At 39.2% G+C, this 18,848-nt stretch overlaps 1 protein-coding gene across 3 annotated transcripts in view; it reads left to right on the forward strand.

Moving 5' to 3' along the window:
* MAP3K15 (mitogen-activated protein kinase kinase kinase 15) overlaps positions 1–18,848 on the forward strand; it is a 153,395-nt gene that overhangs the window by 72,522 nt on the left and 62,025 nt on the right. For all 3 annotated transcript variants that reach the window (XR_002325190.2, XM_020989936.2, XM_020989935.2), the window contains exons 7-11: positions 8,933–9,103; positions 12,802–12,914; positions 14,954–15,113; positions 16,337–16,487; positions 17,662–17,769. Coding sequence is in view for 2 of the 3 variants with exons in the window: in XM_020989936.2 (XP_020845595.1) it covers positions 8,933–9,103; positions 12,802–12,914; positions 14,954–15,113; positions 16,337–16,487; positions 17,662–17,769 (703 nt within the window). In the remaining variant the exon portion in view is untranslated. The remainder of the gene's footprint in view (positions 1–8,932; positions 9,104–12,801; positions 12,915–14,953; positions 15,114–16,336; positions 16,488–17,661; positions 17,770–18,848) is intronic.

Below are 18,848 nucleotides of genomic sequence, written 5' to 3' on the forward strand. Positions count from 1 at the left end.
CCACCCTCATTATTCCAGCCCTTCCCCTAATAAAAGCCTTCCTTTGTAACAAATATGGGTGGTCAAGAAAAACAAATTTATGTTGAATTGGCCATGTCTGAAAATATCTGTTACATTCTGTACCTGTTACAGTGTATCACCTCTCTACCAAGAGGCAGGAAGCACTCTCCATTCTAGGGTCATAATTGATTATTGCTTTGATCAGCTTTCTTAAGTTTTTCAAAGTAGTTATCCTTTACGAGGTTGTAGTCATCTTGTAAATTCTCCTAGTTCTGCTCACTTTACTCTTCATCAGTTCATGCAACTCTGTTGAGGTTTCTCCAAATACATCTCTTTTGTCAGTAGGCTACAATATGATCCAATAATATACTATTACTTTTGTCTACCACAGCTCATTCAAATCATTCCCCAATTGATGGACACCCACTTTGTTTCTAGTTATTTCCTAAGAAAAAAAGTTCTGCTGTAAATATATTTGTTCACATGGGTCCTTTTCCTCTGTCTTTTATCTCTAGGTTATAAGTATAGTAGTAGTATTGCTCTGTCAAAGGACATGCACAGTTTAGTGGCATTTGGGGTATAATTGGAGTGAATTGCTTTCCAGAATGGTTAGACCATTTCACAGCTTTCCCAACAGTGTGTTGGTGTGCCCGACCTCCCCCAACCTCTCCCAAAATTATCTTTTTCCTTTTCTGTCATTTTTGCCGATCTAAGTGTGAGGTGGAATCTCAGAGTTACTTTAATTTGCATTTATCTTATTTTTAGTGATTTGAACTCTGCTGCAAACACTTGGTAGCTGTGTAACCCTGAGCAAGTCACCTACCCTCTCCTAGCCTCAGTTTCCTAATCTATAATTGGGATAAAATAGTATCTACATCACAGACTTGTAAGGATCAAATGAGATAATACGTAAAGCATGTTGCAGACCTTCAGTGCTACATAAATTATTATTAGAACATTTTTTCATGTGATTTCATTTCTTTTGACAGCTGCTTATTTGTATCCTTGGACCATTTATCTATTGGGAAACATCTCTTGTTCTTAAAAATGTGTATGAATTTTCTAGACACCTGATGTGCCAGGCCTTTATCAGAGAAATTTGTGACAAAGATGTATTCCTAGTTCACTGATTCCCCTTCTAATTCTTACTTAACTGATTTATTTGTGTAAAAAACGTTTCAGTCTTATACAGTCAGAATCGCCCATTTTATCTCCTTTCTTTGTCTACTTTGGTTGAGAAGTCTTCCCCTATCCATAATTGTGAAAAATATTCCTTTTCCTGTATTGGAAGAGGGTAGTTTTCTCAATAAGAGTACCTATAACACTGATGAAATTATAGGTCTGAAACCTCCCCCCAAAAGGGTATTACTGAAGAATATAGTTGTTATGAGCTTTTTCAGCCTCTAGCCAATTAGTGCTATAAATAAATTTCTACAACAGCAAAATAGTGGATAGGCATCTGAGAAGACGTTATTTGCCACTGAGTCATATGCTTACTTCCTCATTAGTAAAAAAGCTTTTATGAGGATTGTTCATATACACAATGAGGGTATTCTTGGTGAGAAAGGAGCAGAGAGGCATGCGGGATTTCAGACTACTTTCTACGGCAGACCACACAACTGCCTGAGAGATTAAATACAGAAAATTTAAGATCCCTGTGGGTCCATTGTTTGCAGAACTAAAAATAAGTTTGACTCAGTAGAATGAAACACTACTGTTAAAATCTTCCTCCAACAAAGCTGTTCTTGCACCTGTGTTAAAATCACACACGATCTTTCAGCAGATGACACTGAAGAGATAACTTTGTCTGGTGACCTGCTGAGTATAACCATCCACACATCTTAAGTTTCCCTCAGTGTCAGAGAGGATGTCTTGCTCTGGGTGAAGCCTGGTAGTGAAAGGATCCTCTGTCATTGATGAGATATCTAAATTCTCCTTTTTGCAGATGGCATGCTACTAGTTGCATTGAGTCTCAGAACACTAAAAGACTTTCTCACTTAAATTGCAAATAATTGGAAAGAAAAAACAGTAGAAAAAACAAGTGGATGGCAAATTCATGACACCTAGATTATGGTATGCAACTAGAATATAACCCTTTGTGTCATTTTGGATATAGAGGTTTTTTTTTTAATAAGAGGATATCACACTGGATTGCATTGGGAAATTGTTCAGCGCTTTGAGTGATTTTTAGGATCATGCAAAAGAAAAAAGTCTAGTTGCCTGCCAATGATTAACACTTATTTTACTAACAATGGTGACGAAAGACTAAAATTCTAAACTAAACTACACTAAAATTCTATTTTTAAAAATTCCTTGTCATATGTCTTTGTTTTCAAAGGCTAGATAAAGCAAACCATTGGCCTGGGGTATAGACCTCCAGCAGTAAATTCCTCTTCCAGTTGCAGGAAAATGTAAATTGGAATTATAAAAATACTGCAAAAAGTTGAATACGTAGTGGAGATAAAATGGTTCAGTGGGGCAGCTAGGTGGCATAGTGGATAGAGTGCCAGGCCTGGAGTTAGCAAGACCTGAGTTCAAATCCGGACTCAGATACTTTGCTAGCTTTGTGACCTTGGGCAAGTTACTTAACCCTGTTTTGCTCAGTTTCCTCATCTGTAAAATGAGCTGGAGAAGGAAATGGCAAACCACTCCAGCATTTTTACCAAGAAAACCCCAAATGGGGCCACGAAGAGTTGGATACAACTGAAATGACTGAACAACAACAACAAAAATATAATGTAGTGTAGCGGTATCAAACTCCTGACCCTTGGGCTGCATGCAGCCTACAAAACACTTGGGGCTGGAATCAGATTAAAATGTGATCAGAAAATATTTAACAAAATTAAATTAAAAATACAATCTAACACAGATAATATTAATTTATGATTTTCTAAGACAACATGCAGTCCTTAAGGATCTGTTTCCTTTTAAGTTTGACACCAGTGCTGTAGTGGATATAGAACTGTGTGGGAGTCAGGAAAATTTGAGTTCAAATTCCATCTTTGATAAGATACTGACTGTATGGCCTAGTAAGTCATTTAACTCCACATTTTCCCCAAAGAACTCTTTTTCTTTTAAATTATCTTTCCTTCCTTCCTCCCTTCCTTCCTTCCTTCCTTCCTTCCTTCCTTCCTTCCTTCCTTCCTTCCTTCCTTCCTTCCTTCCTTCTCCTCTTCTTCTTCCTTTTCCTTCATTTCTTTCTTTCCTTCCTTCCTTTCTTTTTTAAAAAAGTAATAGTATTTCATTTTTTCTAGTTACATGTAAAGATAGCTTTCAACATTCATTTTTTATAAGATTTTGAGTTCCAAGTTTTTCTCTCTCTCTTCCTCTCCTCCTCCCTCCCCAAGATGGTAAGCAATTTGATATAGGTTATTCGTGTGCAGTCATGTTAAACACATCTCCACATTCGTCATGTTGTGAAAGAAGAAATAGAACAAAAGAAAAAAACAAAAAAAGAGGGAAAATAGTATGCTTCGATCTGCATTCCGACTCCATAGTTCTTTCTCTGAATGTGGACAGCATTTTCCGTCATATTTCTTTTGGAATTTTCTTGGATCATTGTGTTGCTGAGGAGAGCTAAGTTATTCATAGTTGATCATTGCACAGCGTTGCTGTTACTATGTACAATGTTTTCCTGGTTCTGCTTGCTTCACTTTGTATCCAGGTTTTTCTGAAGTCCGTCTGCTCGTCATTTCTTATAGCACAATAGTGTTCCATCAGATTCGTATACCACAACTTGTTCAGCTATTCCCCAGTTGATGGGCATTCCCTCAATTTCCCTTTCTTTGCCACCACAAGAAGAGCTGCTATAAGTATTTTTTTGCACATGTGGGTCCTTTTCCCATTTTTATGATCTCTTTGGGATACAGACCTAGTAGTGGTTATTGCTGGATCAAAAGTATGCACAGTTTGATTGCCCTTTGGGTGTGGGGAAACTCTTTTAAGACTAATTTGCAGAACAATTGCTGCTTTGAATTGGTAGAAGAATTTACTTGCTGCAACTCTCCCTGTGTGTATGAACTCACAGGTCTGGAATGCCCCCTCCTGCCTGCCCCCCAATCATATGGACAAATTAAGAATCAATTGAGCAGTTGTTTACATTATATGTGCTGAGTGTTGAGGAAAGAAGGCATCATGGAAGTGGGACTTCCAGAGGGATCTCCTCTTTCAGTTAGTTGGGGAAGACTACTGGGAAGGGGTAGGTGGGGTTTGAGGAGGTGTTTGAATGGTGAAGGGGAGAGAGTTTCTGTGATGGTTCAGAAAGTCATTTTTAGCTCAGTGGGCATTTTGAGAGAATTCTGGGAGTCAAGATTAGGATGATTAGAAGGAATCACTGAAAGAATTTACCTAAGAAGATGTTGACCCTAGAATAAAAATAATAATGATGATAGCTCACATTTATAGAGTGCTTTAAGTTTGGGAAAGTGCTGTATAAATATTTCTTTATTTTTATTCCCACAACAATCCTCTGAGAGGTAGATGCTATTATTATCCCCATTTTCATTGGAGGAAATTGAGATAGAGCTTAAGTGACTGGCCCAATGTCACACAGGTAGTAGACAACCAAGTCAGGATTTGAACCCATGCCCTCTTCAATTACAAATGCGACAAGCTTTTGCTGGCAAAGTACCTAAACTCTGAACTAGGATGTACATTTCCACTGGGTTCCAAAAGGGAGAAAAATTTAGTTGACCTTTTTTATACCAAGGTAGCCTTTCTCCTTTTTGCCCTGATGACACACTGGGATCAGGATTTTACTAATGGCACTAGTAGGTCAGGCACATTCCACTCAACATCAACAGAGCTGTCAGCGGGTCATTCCATTCACAGCCGCTGATGACCTGGCCTGAACTTTTTGTCGACCAATGACATATAAGTCTTATTTCTCCTGGAAGACACTGCTCAGTTGTAAGTAAAAGCAGCTCATTTAAGTTCAGACTGAAGAAAGGTTAGGGATTGAAACATCATGAGTAGAACACACTGATAGTATTTGCATCATGTGGCCTTAGCCAGTTTTCATTTGTAGAGTCAGAAGAGCTTCCCTTGGGTGATTGTGTGATTTCTTCGACTCTGGCAAATAAGCTGATGTAAAATTAGCAGACTTGCTGCTTCAGCCAGAAGCTCTGCTCGTCAGTAGGTAGATTCAAGCGGTTGGAAGCGATTTTCTTTTCTAACAGCCAACTCCTTTTACTGTACTTGCTAAAAACTGTCCAGAGCTCATTCTTTTGTTCTCTAAAGAAGAATGAAGAGGAGTTGGATTTCAGGTAGTCTCTCTTACCTGCATTTGGAGCAATCATTTGGTCACATTCCACTAAAGTTGAATCAGGCATTGGTTTTACTATCAAGACGTGATGATCAAAAGGCTGAAATAAGCAGAATCCAGGGGGCCTGCGTGACCACCTGTGACAGACCTGGAATTGAATAGAACAACCCATCACCTGACAGATATTTATTAGACAACTGCAAATATGTTCAAAGGACATTTTAGGGGACATGGTCTCTGACTTCTGGAATTTATAATTTTGATAAAAAGTTGAATGACCACGGATTTTTATCTGGGAATTTGTTCACTCCTGTAGACAGTATCCCTTACAGATTCATAGCTTTTGAGCTAAAAGGAGCCCTAGAAGCCATTGAGTTTAACCCTGTCATTTTTGTTTTTCAGTTGTGTCCAACTCTTGTTTTCTTGGCAGAGATACTTAAGTAGTTTGCCATTCCTTCCTCAGCTTATTTTACAGATGAGGACACTGAGGCAAGCAGGATTTAGTGACTTGCCTAGAGTCACACAGCTAGTATCTGAGGCTGTATTTGAACTCATGAAGATAAGTCTTCCTGACTCTAGGCCTGGCACTCTATCCATAGTGCCACCTAGCTTCTCTCATTTTTACAGATAAGAGAACTAAGACTCTTAGAAGTTAGTTGATTTTCTTAAGATCTCACTAGTGGTAAGTGGTAACAGTAGGATTTGGACCCCAAATCCTCTGACTCCATTCCTTTTTTTTTATTTTTAAAAAATGTATTATATATCCATTTTTAACGTTCATTTAAAAATTTTTGAATTCTAAATTCTCTGCCTCCCCTCCAGCCCCTCCCTATCCATTAAGAAGGCAAACAGTATATCAATTATACATATGTAGTTATGTAAAACATATTTCTATATTAGCCATGTTGCAAAAAAAAAAGCAAGAAAAATAAAAAAGAAAGGCATATTCTCTTCTTTTCTTCTTCCATGGATTGTAAAAATAGCCCATAGTTTAGAAAGTGCTTCCAAGTGTTTCTTTTAATTCTTATAAGAGCCCTGTTGAAGAGGGCAAGGGTTGCCATTATTATCATATTTTACAAATAAGGAAACTGGGATTCAAAAGAATTTAAATGACTTGCCTCAGGTTACCCAGCTGAACTCAAACTCGTCTTTTGGCTCCTAGGCCATTTATTATAGGATACCCAATAAAACCAAAACTTTGAAAAACTATAGTTTCCCCTTCATTCCCCCCCATCCCCCCAACATAAGCTGAATATAAACCACCTACCTCCTGTTGCTCATTAACTTTTATTAAGAATTTTTGTTGGGTGGAGAATGGGGGAAAGCTGGAGAAAAAAGGGAGAAGAAGGGTCATCAAGGTTGCTCAGGAGCTTGTGTAAACCATTTTTCAGTAGAGTAGATCTTAGTTCGTCGGTTTCTATTAATTGACAAAATTCTCATGTTACCACAAACTGGCTACCACTTGCATTGGTGACTGATTAAACACAACAGTTCTGAAATATTGGCTTGTTCTTGGATACCTTGGGGTCTGGAAATCATAAGCAGATAAGCAAAGTGGATTGTTAATCTCTGAGGGGATTAGACTATTTAGCAGCTCTCCTTAAAGTGGCTTTTAACTGAAAAGTTGCTTTTTCCCTTGCAAATGTTTGTGTGTTGTGTGTGTGTGTGTGTGTGTGTGTGTGTGTGTGTGTTTCTCCAACCTCAAATGACCTTTTGTTGTGAATGGAAAGAGTAAATTTCAAATTAAGGAATAAGGTGGGGCAAATTTAGATGTAACTAGACCCCAAAGGCTTAAAATCACATTAACAACTAAGAAGTTCAGGAAGGTTAATGCAGCCTTTTCATAAACCTGAACACTGGACACTTTAAAAAAATTTGACTCATAGCAGATGTAGAAATTTTGTACCTCATTAAGCATTTAATCTCTTTCACTTTTTTTCTCCATAGGATCCAGAGATTAGCTTGAGGATAAATGTCATCTGTTAAAAATGTTCAGCAAAATTGATTCAGTTGGGGTTAGGGGTTGGCTTCCTTTACTGAATGAATAAGCGGGGAGAAAATGGACTCTTCATCAGGAGAACAATTTGTAGACTGAATGAATAGGAATCAGTCTCATGAATAGAGAAAGGAAGCATCAGGTGCATTGGGGAGGGTCCAAATCAAGAATATGGATAAAATCAGCTGCCACATAATCTCATTAGAATGAAGTAATTAGGTATCACAGTGGATAGAGTCACCAAGTCAGGAAGACCCAAGTTTGAATTTTGCTTTGGGCACAAGTTATGTGACTCTGGGCAAAACATGTGTATACACACATCTGTATATCTATACATGCATATATATGTATACACATAATGTATATATGTGTATATGTATACATGTGCATATATACTTATACATACCTATACACACACACACACACACACACACACACACACACACACACATACATGCACAGCTAGGTGGCACAGTGGGTAGAGCACCAAGCCTGGAGTCAGGAAGACTCATATCTGTGGATTCAAATCTGGCCCCAGATACTTACTAGCTGTGCAACCCTGGGCGAGTCATTTAACCCTGTTTGCCTCAGTTTTCTCATCTGTAAAATGAGCTGTAAAAGGAAATGCAAATTGCTCCAGTATCTTTGCCAAGAAAACCCCAAATGGAGTCACACAGAGTCAGACACGACTGAAACAACTGAACAGCAGCGATTGATATATGTATAGATGTGTATATGAATGTGTGTATATAAGTTTCTTTCTTTTTAGTATGTAAATTCCTTAAGGGCAGAAGCTTGAATTTTTCTTCTTCTATCCCCATTGTGGAGAAACTGGCACATAGTAGGTGCTTAATAAGTGTCTGAATCTTCATATATTTGATATTTTTTTTTAAAGGAAAACAGGTTATTGCTTTTTTTGTTTGTTTAAGCAGAAGACCAAAACTGTGGTTCTAGGGCAGGTTTTTTTTTTTAGCATATGTTTTATTTTTTCCCAAATTACATGCTAAAACAGTTTTTAACATTTGCTTTTTAAGTTTTTAATTCCAAATTCTATCTCACCTTTTCTCCCTCCTTGCCCAAGATGGTAAGCAATCAGAATAGGTCATACATGTGCAATCATGTAAAACATTTACATATTAGTCATTTTGTACAAAAAAGTCTTGAATAAAAGAAAAAGAAAGTAGGAAAGTGAAAAAGAGCATGCTTCAGTCTGTATTCAAACAATATCAGTTCTTTCTCTGGAGGTGGATAGTATGCTACATTATTGGTCCTTTGGGATTGTGTTGCTGAGAATAGCTAAGTCATTGACAGCTCTTCATCATACAATATTGCTGTTACTGTGTAAGTCTTTCCAGGTTTTTCTGAAATCATCCTGCTTGTCATTTCTTATAGCACAATAATATCCCATCACAATCATATACCACAGCTTGTTTAGCCATTCCCTTTGATAGGCTTCCCTTTGATTTCCAATTCTTAGCCATCACAAAAAGAGGTGCTATTAATATTTTTGTACAAATAGGTCTTTTTCCCTTTTTTTTACGAGTTGGTAATATAGACCTAGCAGTGGTTTTGCTGGATCAAAGGGTATGCAGAAGCTTTTAGGGCAAGTTTAAAATGAAAAATCATCTTTGCTTGCCACCAGCTTCTCATGATGACACATGAATGTGTTTCAGGAGAAACCATGCCGGTGACCGAGGGAAAGCACTGCAAGTGATGCTTCAGGTTCTCCAAACCTGTGATCATCCTGCTCCAGATATGTTCTGCCTGTGTGGGAGAATCTATAAGGACATATTCCTTGATTCAGACTGCAAGGATGTGGAAAGCAGGGACTCTGCCATTGAATGGTGAGATTAAATTCTGTTTCAAATCAATTTCTACTTTACATGTAAGGTGATGGAATTGCATAGATTCACCGACACTAGGTGGTGCAGTGGATTGAGTGCCAGGCCTGGAGTCAGGAAAACTCATCTTTGTGAGTTCAAATCTGGCCTCAGGCATTTAATAGCTGTGTGACCCTGGGCAAGTCACTTAACCGTTTGTTGCAGCTTCCATATCTGTAAAATGAAGTGGAGCAGGAAATGGCAAATAGCTCCAGCATCTTTGCCAAGAAAACCCAAATGGAATCATGAAGAGAAGGATGTGACTGAAAAGCAACTGAACAACAACAATGACAACATCTGTGGGTTTTATTGTCTGTAGCTGCTGATTGAGAAACATACTTAAAGTGCAGAGGATGGTGGGGTCTGGAATCAGAGGACCTAGTTTCAAAATCCAGCTGTGAATTTTATTACCTGTTTGACCCTGGGCAAGTCACTTAACTTCTGCCTGAGTTTTCTCAATGGTGTCAAACAATGTGGCCCCTGTATTGTCCGAACTAGATAAAAAATGTAATTGGGAAATATTTAACAAAATAAATAAAAGTAAAAGTACAATAGAACATAGTATTAATTTGTGGTTCCACAAAATTAATCAACATATTTAAAAAAAGTAAAATGTTATACACAATATTTCACACTTATGGGTCCCCCGCTTTCCACCCCCAACTTTTGCAAAGGAGCTGGAGGGAGGAGTTTTCTTCTTTCTCTCTTTTGGGTCATTCTGGGATCATTATGGGAAAAATTATAGGTAAAATGGAGAGATTGCTGGGCCTGAAGTCAGGAAGATCTGAGTTCAAATTCAGCTTTAGACACTTAACTGGCTGTTAAGTAACACTGGCCAGGTTACTTAATCTCCTCATGCCTCAGTTTCCTTATCTGAAAAGGGAAAAGATAATAGCACCTATCTCCCAGGATTATTGTATCAAATAAGCCCTTTGCAAACCTTAGAGCACACAATGTAATTACTATCTATTACTATTATTTAAAAAATTATTGTTTCACAGCATTCAGTTCCATACTATGTTTTGTCATTGAGAGATTTATTTAGGAGTCAGAAGATCTGGGTTCTAGTGTCATCTTCATCACTAACTAGCTGTGTATATCCTTGGGAAGGTTAATTAAATTCATTGTAGTGTTGTGTCCCCATCTGTCAAGTGGAATAGTAACATATCCCCGGTGGAGCTCAGTAGGTGCTATTGGAAGGATCGAATGCAGGGTTATACAAGGTACGGTCTATGAGGCTGTCATCTCCCTGTCATGAGGTGGGCAGCATTCTTCATCATGGGTGCTCTAGAATATTGGTGGATCACTGTCTTCAGTCTTTCATATAGTTAATAACTCTGTTAATGAGAAGGATGCTTTACAACAATAGACTTACTAAAAATTTCATTATTGAGGCAGCTAGGTGGCACAGTGGGTAGAGCACAGGCCCTGGAATCAGGAGGACTTGAGTTCAAATCCTGCCTCAGACACTTACTAGCTATGTGATGCTGGGCAAGTCACTTAACCCCAGTTGCCTCAAAAACAAACAAACAAACAAACAAACAACATTATCAGAGGTAGAAGTAGGAGTTCTTGAGCCTGAGTACCATAGGAATCAAAGGGATCAGGACATGCCCTCTGTTTTTTTTGCCCCCAATTTCCATTCAGATGATTCAGGATTCATATTCCTTCCTTGTCTTTAGGCCCCTTGGCTCTGTGTGTGTGTGTGTGTCCATGTATGCACAGGATTTCAGGAGTCAGGGTGGGAGTTGGGGAGGCAGATGCGTACAAGGCAGAGCAGAGAGGACAGGTGTGTATAACAGTCTCTGTGATCCTCAGTGAAGTGAATTGGCAATCACACATAAGTTTAATTCAGGTTGCACTTCCTTCACCCCCAGGTGACCAGGCATGAAAACCCTAGATTTTATTCATTTGTTCTGCGGCACCGTCAGCTTTTTTCTCATTGACCCCTTTTGCAGTATGGCCTTTTTCAGGGTACTATTTTAATATAATTGAAGGAAATGCTAAATTTAAATTAGAGGGCAGTGAAAATTAAGATGCCATTCTTTTTTGTCTGCCAACTCCACTCCCTCACCTGAAATCTATTCATCCCCTTGTGGGATCTTAGATCAAAGGAACCTCAGAGGCCAACCCTCTCATTTAGCAGAGAAACTGAGGCCCAGAAATATTAAATGGTTTGCCAAAACCCACACAGCAGCAGATGGCAGGTGAGGGATTTGAATTCAGGTCCACTTGACTACGGAGCCAAGTCTCTTACCGTGTGCCACACTTCCAAGCCTGATCCTCAGCTCTCCTGAGAGAGGCCTGTATCGAAAGTGACACCATGGTTTCGGCTGTCACCAACTTGGTTCTGAGAAAACTGGATTCCCCAACCCTTTCTGAGTTCAGGCTGACTATTCTTAGAATGCCATTGATAGCTCTCCTCTGTATGATTTCATTCCCAAAGTGTGTATAGTGTGAATATTGGTGAGGGGGTGGGAATGACTTTAAACATGTATCTTCAGAGCTATTCCTTCTCCTCATCCCTTCATAAGGTACTTCTGTTTTTGTGGGGTGGGTAGAATGCAGACCTGTGACTTCATCATGTGGAGATTGTGTGGTATGGAAACTCCCTCAAATGTTCCAGCTCATCCTTAGTTGTCTGGGGGCAGGGAGAACTGGGAAGTTATATGACTTGCTCAGAGTCACATATGTATATTAAACTAAAAAGAATTTTTTTGAAAATGCTTCTTTCTAGAATTTGGGTTGACTTTGATGCTCAGAATACCGACTCTTGCCTTTAAAGCCCACCTCTGACACTTATTATTTGAGTGACAATTATCTTCCTCAGACCTCAGTTTTTTCATCTGTAAAATGGACTAGATAAGCCCCTTAAATCTCTTTCGGTTCTATCTCTATGATAGTAATAAAAAGAAAGAAAGCATTCTGAAAATATAATCATAATAGTGCTTTTGGAAGTACTTTTCAATGTTTATTGTTGTTCAGTTGTTTTTGACTTTTTGTGACCCCATTTGGGGTTTTCTTGGCAAAGATACTGGAGTGGTTTATCATTTCCTTCTCCAGTTCATTTTGTAGATGAGGAGACTGAGGCAACTGGGGCTAAATGACTTGCCCAGGGTCACACAGCTAGGAAGTATCTGAGGCTAGAATTGACCTCAGGAAGATGAGTATTCCTGACTCTAGGCCCAGCACTCTATCCACTGCATCACCTAGCTGCCCTTTTAGTGTAGACACAGACAAAAAAAAAAAATCTAATGTAGACATCCTGTCTAATTGAGTCATAGTATGTCTATACATGTGGGGGGAAAACCCCCTCCCCCCACAACTGTGTGTTGAAAAAAGGGGAAGCTGCTTTGTGTTGTACTGCTGTAACAGACAGCTTGGTTGGATGACATAGGCGAGTTAATCATTTATGCCAAAAAAACCCCAATTAACTTTGAAGAGGATGATTTTTGGTGGCTGCCTTTGAATATTTTTTTACCAGTTTCGAAGATATGAAAGGTGTTTGACACTAATAGTTTTGTTATTTGGTTAACATGAAGAGGGAGCTTGAGAAAATCTTTGAGTGATAGTGACCTTTTCTTCATTTAAATTTGTTCTTCAAGTCAGTAGTTCAGTAGGAGAAAATGCTATGGTTAATACTGGTGTGCTTGTCATCGTAGGTACCGAAAAGGATTTGAGCTCCAGTCGTCTCTTTACTCTGGAATTAATCTGGCTGTTTTGCTGATAGTTGCTGGACAACAATTTGAAACTTCTATGGAACTGAGGAAAATAGGTAAAGCTCTTTATGAGTCTCATTTTGATATTCTTTTTAGTAAGTCAGTTTTTTGAACAAAAAAAAATGCAAATCACTCACAACCAGCTGTGTATTACAGAAAGTGATGTATCGTTTGCCCTTTGGTAACCTAAAAGCAGTGGCTCAGTGAATAGAATGTCAGGCCTGAATTCAGGAAGACTCATCTTCCTGAGTTTAAATCTGGCCTCAGACACTTCCTAGCTGTGTGACCCTGGGCAAGTCACTTGACTCTCTTTGCCTCAGTTTCCTCCATCTGTAAAATGAGCTGGAGAAGGAAATGGCAAGCCACTCCATTATCTCTGCCAAGAAAACCCTAAATGGGGTCACAAAGACATGGATGATTGAATAATAACAACAATCCCAACAGCATGGGCAATCACCTGACTAAAAACTGCCTTTTCCACAATCTGATAGGGGACTCGCATCTCATTTGCCCAGGTTTACAACGTCAGAGTCATTCTTCCCTCTCTTTGTATCCCACTCCTCCATATCCAATCAGGTACCACATCTGCCTCCAGAAGATTTCTCAAATCCATTTCCTTCTTTCCACTCACATGGCCATCCCGCTAACTTGTGTGTTCATCGCCTCTCACCTGGACAAATGGAACAGTCTCTTACTCAGTCTCCCTCCTCCTAGTTTCACCCTTCTACAATCCATTATCTGCGTTTCTAAAGCACAGCTTCTGCCACTCTCCTCAAGAATCTTCCCTCTAGGAACAAATGTAAAAGTCTTCAAATTGATGTTTACAGTCTCTAGCTAGAGCTACAGACTTACTTCACATTATTTCTCACTAAGCACTGTAAGTTCCTGCCAGACTGACCCACTAGCTGTTTTGTGAGATTGGAAGTGCATCTACCACCTCTGGATCTTTGCACTTAACTGGAAGGCACTTCCTCCTCACCTGTGCATGGACCTCTTAGAATTCTACAAGGCATAATTTCAGGGGCCCTCTTCCATGGGAAGCCTATTGTTAGGGTACTCTCCTCCTAAAATTATCTCATATTTATTCTTCCTTGTACATGTATTTGCCCCATTTTCCTTCCCTGGAATGATGTAAGCTCCATAAAGAAAGGGACAATTTTAGTTTTATGTTTGCCTCCCTAGCATTTAGCACAGTGCCTTGTGCCATAGTATGCACTTAGTGAATGCTTTAGGACAGGGCTTTGTGTAGTAGTAGGTGCTTAAATGCTTGTTGAATTAAATGACTAGACTGAACATCACAGGATCCCAATAACTTAGACTTTATGAATAGTAGAGAGACAATATGGCATAAGAGATGAAGAGACAGCCTCAAAACCAAGAAGACATGGAGATTCAAGTCCTACTTCAGACACATATTTTGTGGGTGACCCTGGGCAACTGATTTAACCTCTCGTTGCTCTGGGCAACTCATTAAGACTTAAGTCACAGAGAAGGTGCTGATCTGCATTGATAAGGGATGGAGCTTCCTCACCTGGGAGTTCCCTAGAGCAGTGGAATCACTGGTTCAGTCCCTATCCTATCTTTTTTAGTACTAATAACTCACACTGACGGTTTACCATAAAAACAAACTTGGAGGCTTCCTCTCTAGACCAGGAGGACCGATCTCTTCAAAGTCGTTTCCTTTGCTTGACATCACCCTTGTGACATCATTGGTCCCCTTCAGAATGAAGGACAAACAACCCTCTCCCCTCTAGCAAGAAAACAAAATCCATTTTCCAGAGGTAAAGAGACAAAGAATAGCTTGCATTCATTACTTGAGTCAGGGCAGTTAGGATATCTACTCAGGGAATATTTATTCTCAGCTCAAATTTCATTGTTTGATCCTTACAACAACACTCTATAGAGAAGATATTATTATCCCCATTTTATAGATGAGAAACTGCGACTTGGGTCTAATTCTTTGCCCAGGATCACAGCACTAGCAACTAAGGTGGAATCCTCACTCAAACCGTGATCCAACTCAGAACCCAGTGTTCTGTTCACTTGATGTCTTTGTTTATATGAACTAATCTTGACTAAAATTGAAACTTCTAAGGTGTCCGGCTGAATAGTTTGCTGGGAAGAAAAGGAAGCTTGGAAAAAATGAACAATTACTGGGATGTTGGTCAGTTCTTCAACGTGAGCATGTTGGCCAATGACATAGGGAAAGCAGTGCAAGCAGCAGAGAGGCTATTTAAACTCAAACCTCCAATCTGGTGAGTGCCATAGGTCTGTAGTTATCAAGTACCAGCTCTCTTTGTTCATGATGTTCTGATATGGATAGAGTGCTGGGCCTGGAGTCAGGAAGACCTGAGTTCAAATCCAGCCTCAGATACTTTCTAGCTGTGTGACTTTGGGCAAGTCACTTGACCTCTGTTTGCCTCAGTTTCCTCATCTGTAAAATGGAGATAATAATAGCACCCACCTCCCAGGGTTGTTGTGATGATCAGAGGAGATAATAATTGTAAATTGATTAGTACAATGCCTGGCACATGGGAGGTGCTATATAAACCTTAGCTATTATTATTAGGAAAAGGTTCAGTCATGAGAAACGATGGTGCATCTTTGCTTTGGCATTCTGAATTCTTTGTTAAAGGAAGATGGAAGCCAGTGTAACCAATACAGTCCTTCTGTTAAGATCTACTTTGGAATAGGTTAGGGGGAAGTGTGCATTTGCTCTTTCTGGGCCCTCCATGCTTTCAATTTAGACCCTTAAACTATTGACCTTTCCAAATTCATCAGGCCCACAAAAGTAAAGAGCCCCAAGAACAGAACAGAGCATTCGAGAAGAAAGGGATGGTGAGGTAAACAGACACACTAAAGCAAATGATGCAATCTCCTCCACCTCTCTTGTACAAGACAGCCCAGGGTTGAGCCTTCTTGGTCAAAGGGTCCTAGAGTTTGGTTCCTGAACCAAACCAGCCTCTTCAGTCTTTTGAGAACATCCAGAACCAAGAGGGAGAAACTTGGAGGCTTCCTCTCTAGACCAGGAGGACTGATCTCTTCAAAGTCATTTCCTTTGCTTGACATCACCCTTGTGACATCATTGGTCCCCTTCAGAATGAAGGACAAACAACCCTCTCCCCTCTAGCAAGAAAACAAAATCCATTTTCCAGAGGTAAAGAGACAAAGAATAGCTTGCATTCATTACTTGAAACAGGGCAGTTAGGATATCTACTCAGGGAATATTTATTCTCAGCTCAAATTTCATTAAAAGGTAAGAGAACTTACAATTAGCTTTACCTTTTGGTCCTTTCACTTGAATATATCACCAAGAAAGGCACACAGAGCATCCTTATGAAGTCTCTTAAAAAATAAGACTTTTGCCAGGAACCTGCCTATGCAGATGGACTCACGACTCAGTAAAAATCAAACCTCAGGTATAATTAAATTCTTTTTCCTGAGGGGGTCTAATTTCCTTATGCTTCTCTTCCTATAGGTATCTGCGGTCATTAGTTCAGAACTTGCAGCTAATTCAGCGTTTTAAGAAACTCACCATTGAACACTCTCATAGACAGGAGCTGCTTAACTTTTGGTTGGATATAATTTTTGAGGCAACAAAGGAAATCACGAATGGACTGAGATTTCCGGTATGATATTCTAAAATCCATTTCTTTGAGACATTTCACATGGTTTTTGGATTGGGTAAAGGTGTTCCCGCTTTAAAAATTCTGAAAGATATATTCAAGAATATGCTTTAAAATAATTAGGAAAAGTGTTAAAGTTTATTCATTAGACTTTTTTAAAAAGTAAGTTCATGTGATGTTACAACCAATTGTTGTAGATGCTAACGTGGGGTAGCCCCCTGCCTTCAAGGTGTTTCTAGTCTGATGGTTTCCCAGGGGTGTGCTGGAGTCGGACGGAATCCTGAGTGTTAAAAGGTTTGAGGACTTACACCTTGAAAACCATCGAAGGCTACAAATCAAGGATTGATTTCTTGTCTTGTTAATTGTCTAGATTTAATAAGATGAAGAAAATGTTAACAAAAACTTAAAATTGTATCCTGTGTTTTCAGAAAGCCGGTTATTGAACATCTCCCAGAACATCCCTGGTTTTACCTGTGCCCTTGGGTACATTTTATTCAGAATTCTTCACTGTCATGCAGAAGAAAAGTCATCTAGTCTAAGCCCCTCATTTTACAGATGAGGAGACGAAGACCTAAAGAGATTCAGTAATAATAGCCAGCTAATAATAATAGCTGTGGGCAGCTAGCTGGTGCAGTGGATAGAGTTGGCAGTCAGGCAGAGTCATCTTCCTGAGTTCAAATGTGGCCTCAGATACTTCCTAGCTGTGTAACCCTGGACAAGTCACTTAACCCTGATTGCCTCAGTTTCCTCATCTGTGAAATTAGCTGAAGAAAGAAATGGCAAATAACTCCAGTGTCTTTGCCAAGAAAACCCTATGGACACTCCATTGGTGTGCTAAAGTCCACAGGGTCACCAACAGTTGGACAGGACTGAACAACAATTGGATAAGAAGTCTTAGCACCCAATTAGTGCTTGGTTTGCATCATAAAGGCAGGAGAGGCCAAAGCTAATTTTTTCATTTTCTGCCCTTATTGCAAGTGCTTGGTGCCTGAAAGTCAATGATTGCTCCTTCCTTGTTTTTTGAAGTTAGAACAGATTCTCCTGAAGCTTTATAGTATAATGCTTAAGTATATATTTTATATATTTTTATATGTATGTGTATGTATTTACAATTATATAAGTGTAATGACTATTGCTGCATGTTCCCATAGATTACAAATATTTGTTCTCATTTCAGGTTCTAGTGATCGAGCCAACTAAAGTCTACCAGCCTTCTTATGTTTCCATAAACAAGGAGGCAGAGGAGAGAACTGTCTCTTTATGGCATGTCTCACCCACAGAAATGGTAAGAAAAATAAATCACAGCCATTCTTCATGCCATTCAATAGTTTTTAATCAAATATCTGCATTTTTGCTAGAAGAGCCCACATCCCTGGGCTCAGAACAATAAGGAGAGCAAAGCACATGCCCTTGGCTATCTCCCACACCTGGAATTTGCAGCAATGGGGTTTTAGCTGAGATCTGAAGGAATCCAGGGAAGCCAGTTGGCCTAAATGAGGAGGGAGAGAGAGTTCCAGGCATTGGAGAAAGCCAGTGAAAACGGCAGGAAATGGGAGATGGAGTGTGTGTGTGTGTGTGTGTGTGTGTGTGTGTGTGTGTGTGTGTGTGTGTGTGTGTGTGTGTGTGTAACAACAAAGAAGCTGGTTATTAAAATGGATAACTTCTGAATTCTGCTAACTACTGAAATAATAAAACTATACATTAGAGAGAGCTTTTGTATAAATGGTCATACACATTTTGCACAGGAATGTAGAATTTGTGTGTATTTAGAGGGAACAGGTTTACATTTTCCCTCTGTACCTAAAAAGGCTTCATTCTTTTTTTCCTTTTATAAGATGATTCTGTTTTATTACTACACGTGTTTGTCCTCTAGCCATATGTACCCATATGTTAGCAGCATTCCCTCCTGAACCTGGTAGGAATGCATAAAGATTTTTTTTTAAAGAAGCATGCAAATTGAACATGATTTAGAACAAGGGCAAATATAAACACAAATGCCCTCAGAAATAAAACACATATAAAGAAGAGTAAGCAAATTCCCAAATCTAAAATAGAAACATATCACCAGAAATAGATGGAGTCATGAACATCTCCAGCTTAGACCAGTAATTCTATCCAGTATTTAATGCCAGGAGCACTCCTGTCATGGTTCAGAATGTAGTCAGCACAGTCATTGATAATGACAGAATGCTGTGTAATTCATGTCTTCTCTGTATTAGACATTCCGAAAAAGGAAGTGAAGAAATTGGAGATGGATGCTTTAGTGCTCATCACCATCATTTATTTGATGTGGCTTTTTTTATGCAGCAAATGGACTTAATTTATTTGTTGCCTTTTTGTTTTATAAGCAGCAAGGGAATGAAA

This window comes from Phascolarctos cinereus, unplaced genomic scaffold, assembly GCF_003287225.1.
Source record: "Phascolarctos cinereus isolate Bilbo 61053 unplaced genomic scaffold, phaCin_HiC Scaffold_726;HRSCAF=1367, whole genome shotgun sequence".
NCBI classification, from domain to species: Eukaryota; Metazoa; Chordata; class Mammalia; order Diprotodontia; family Phascolarctidae; genus Phascolarctos; species Phascolarctos cinereus.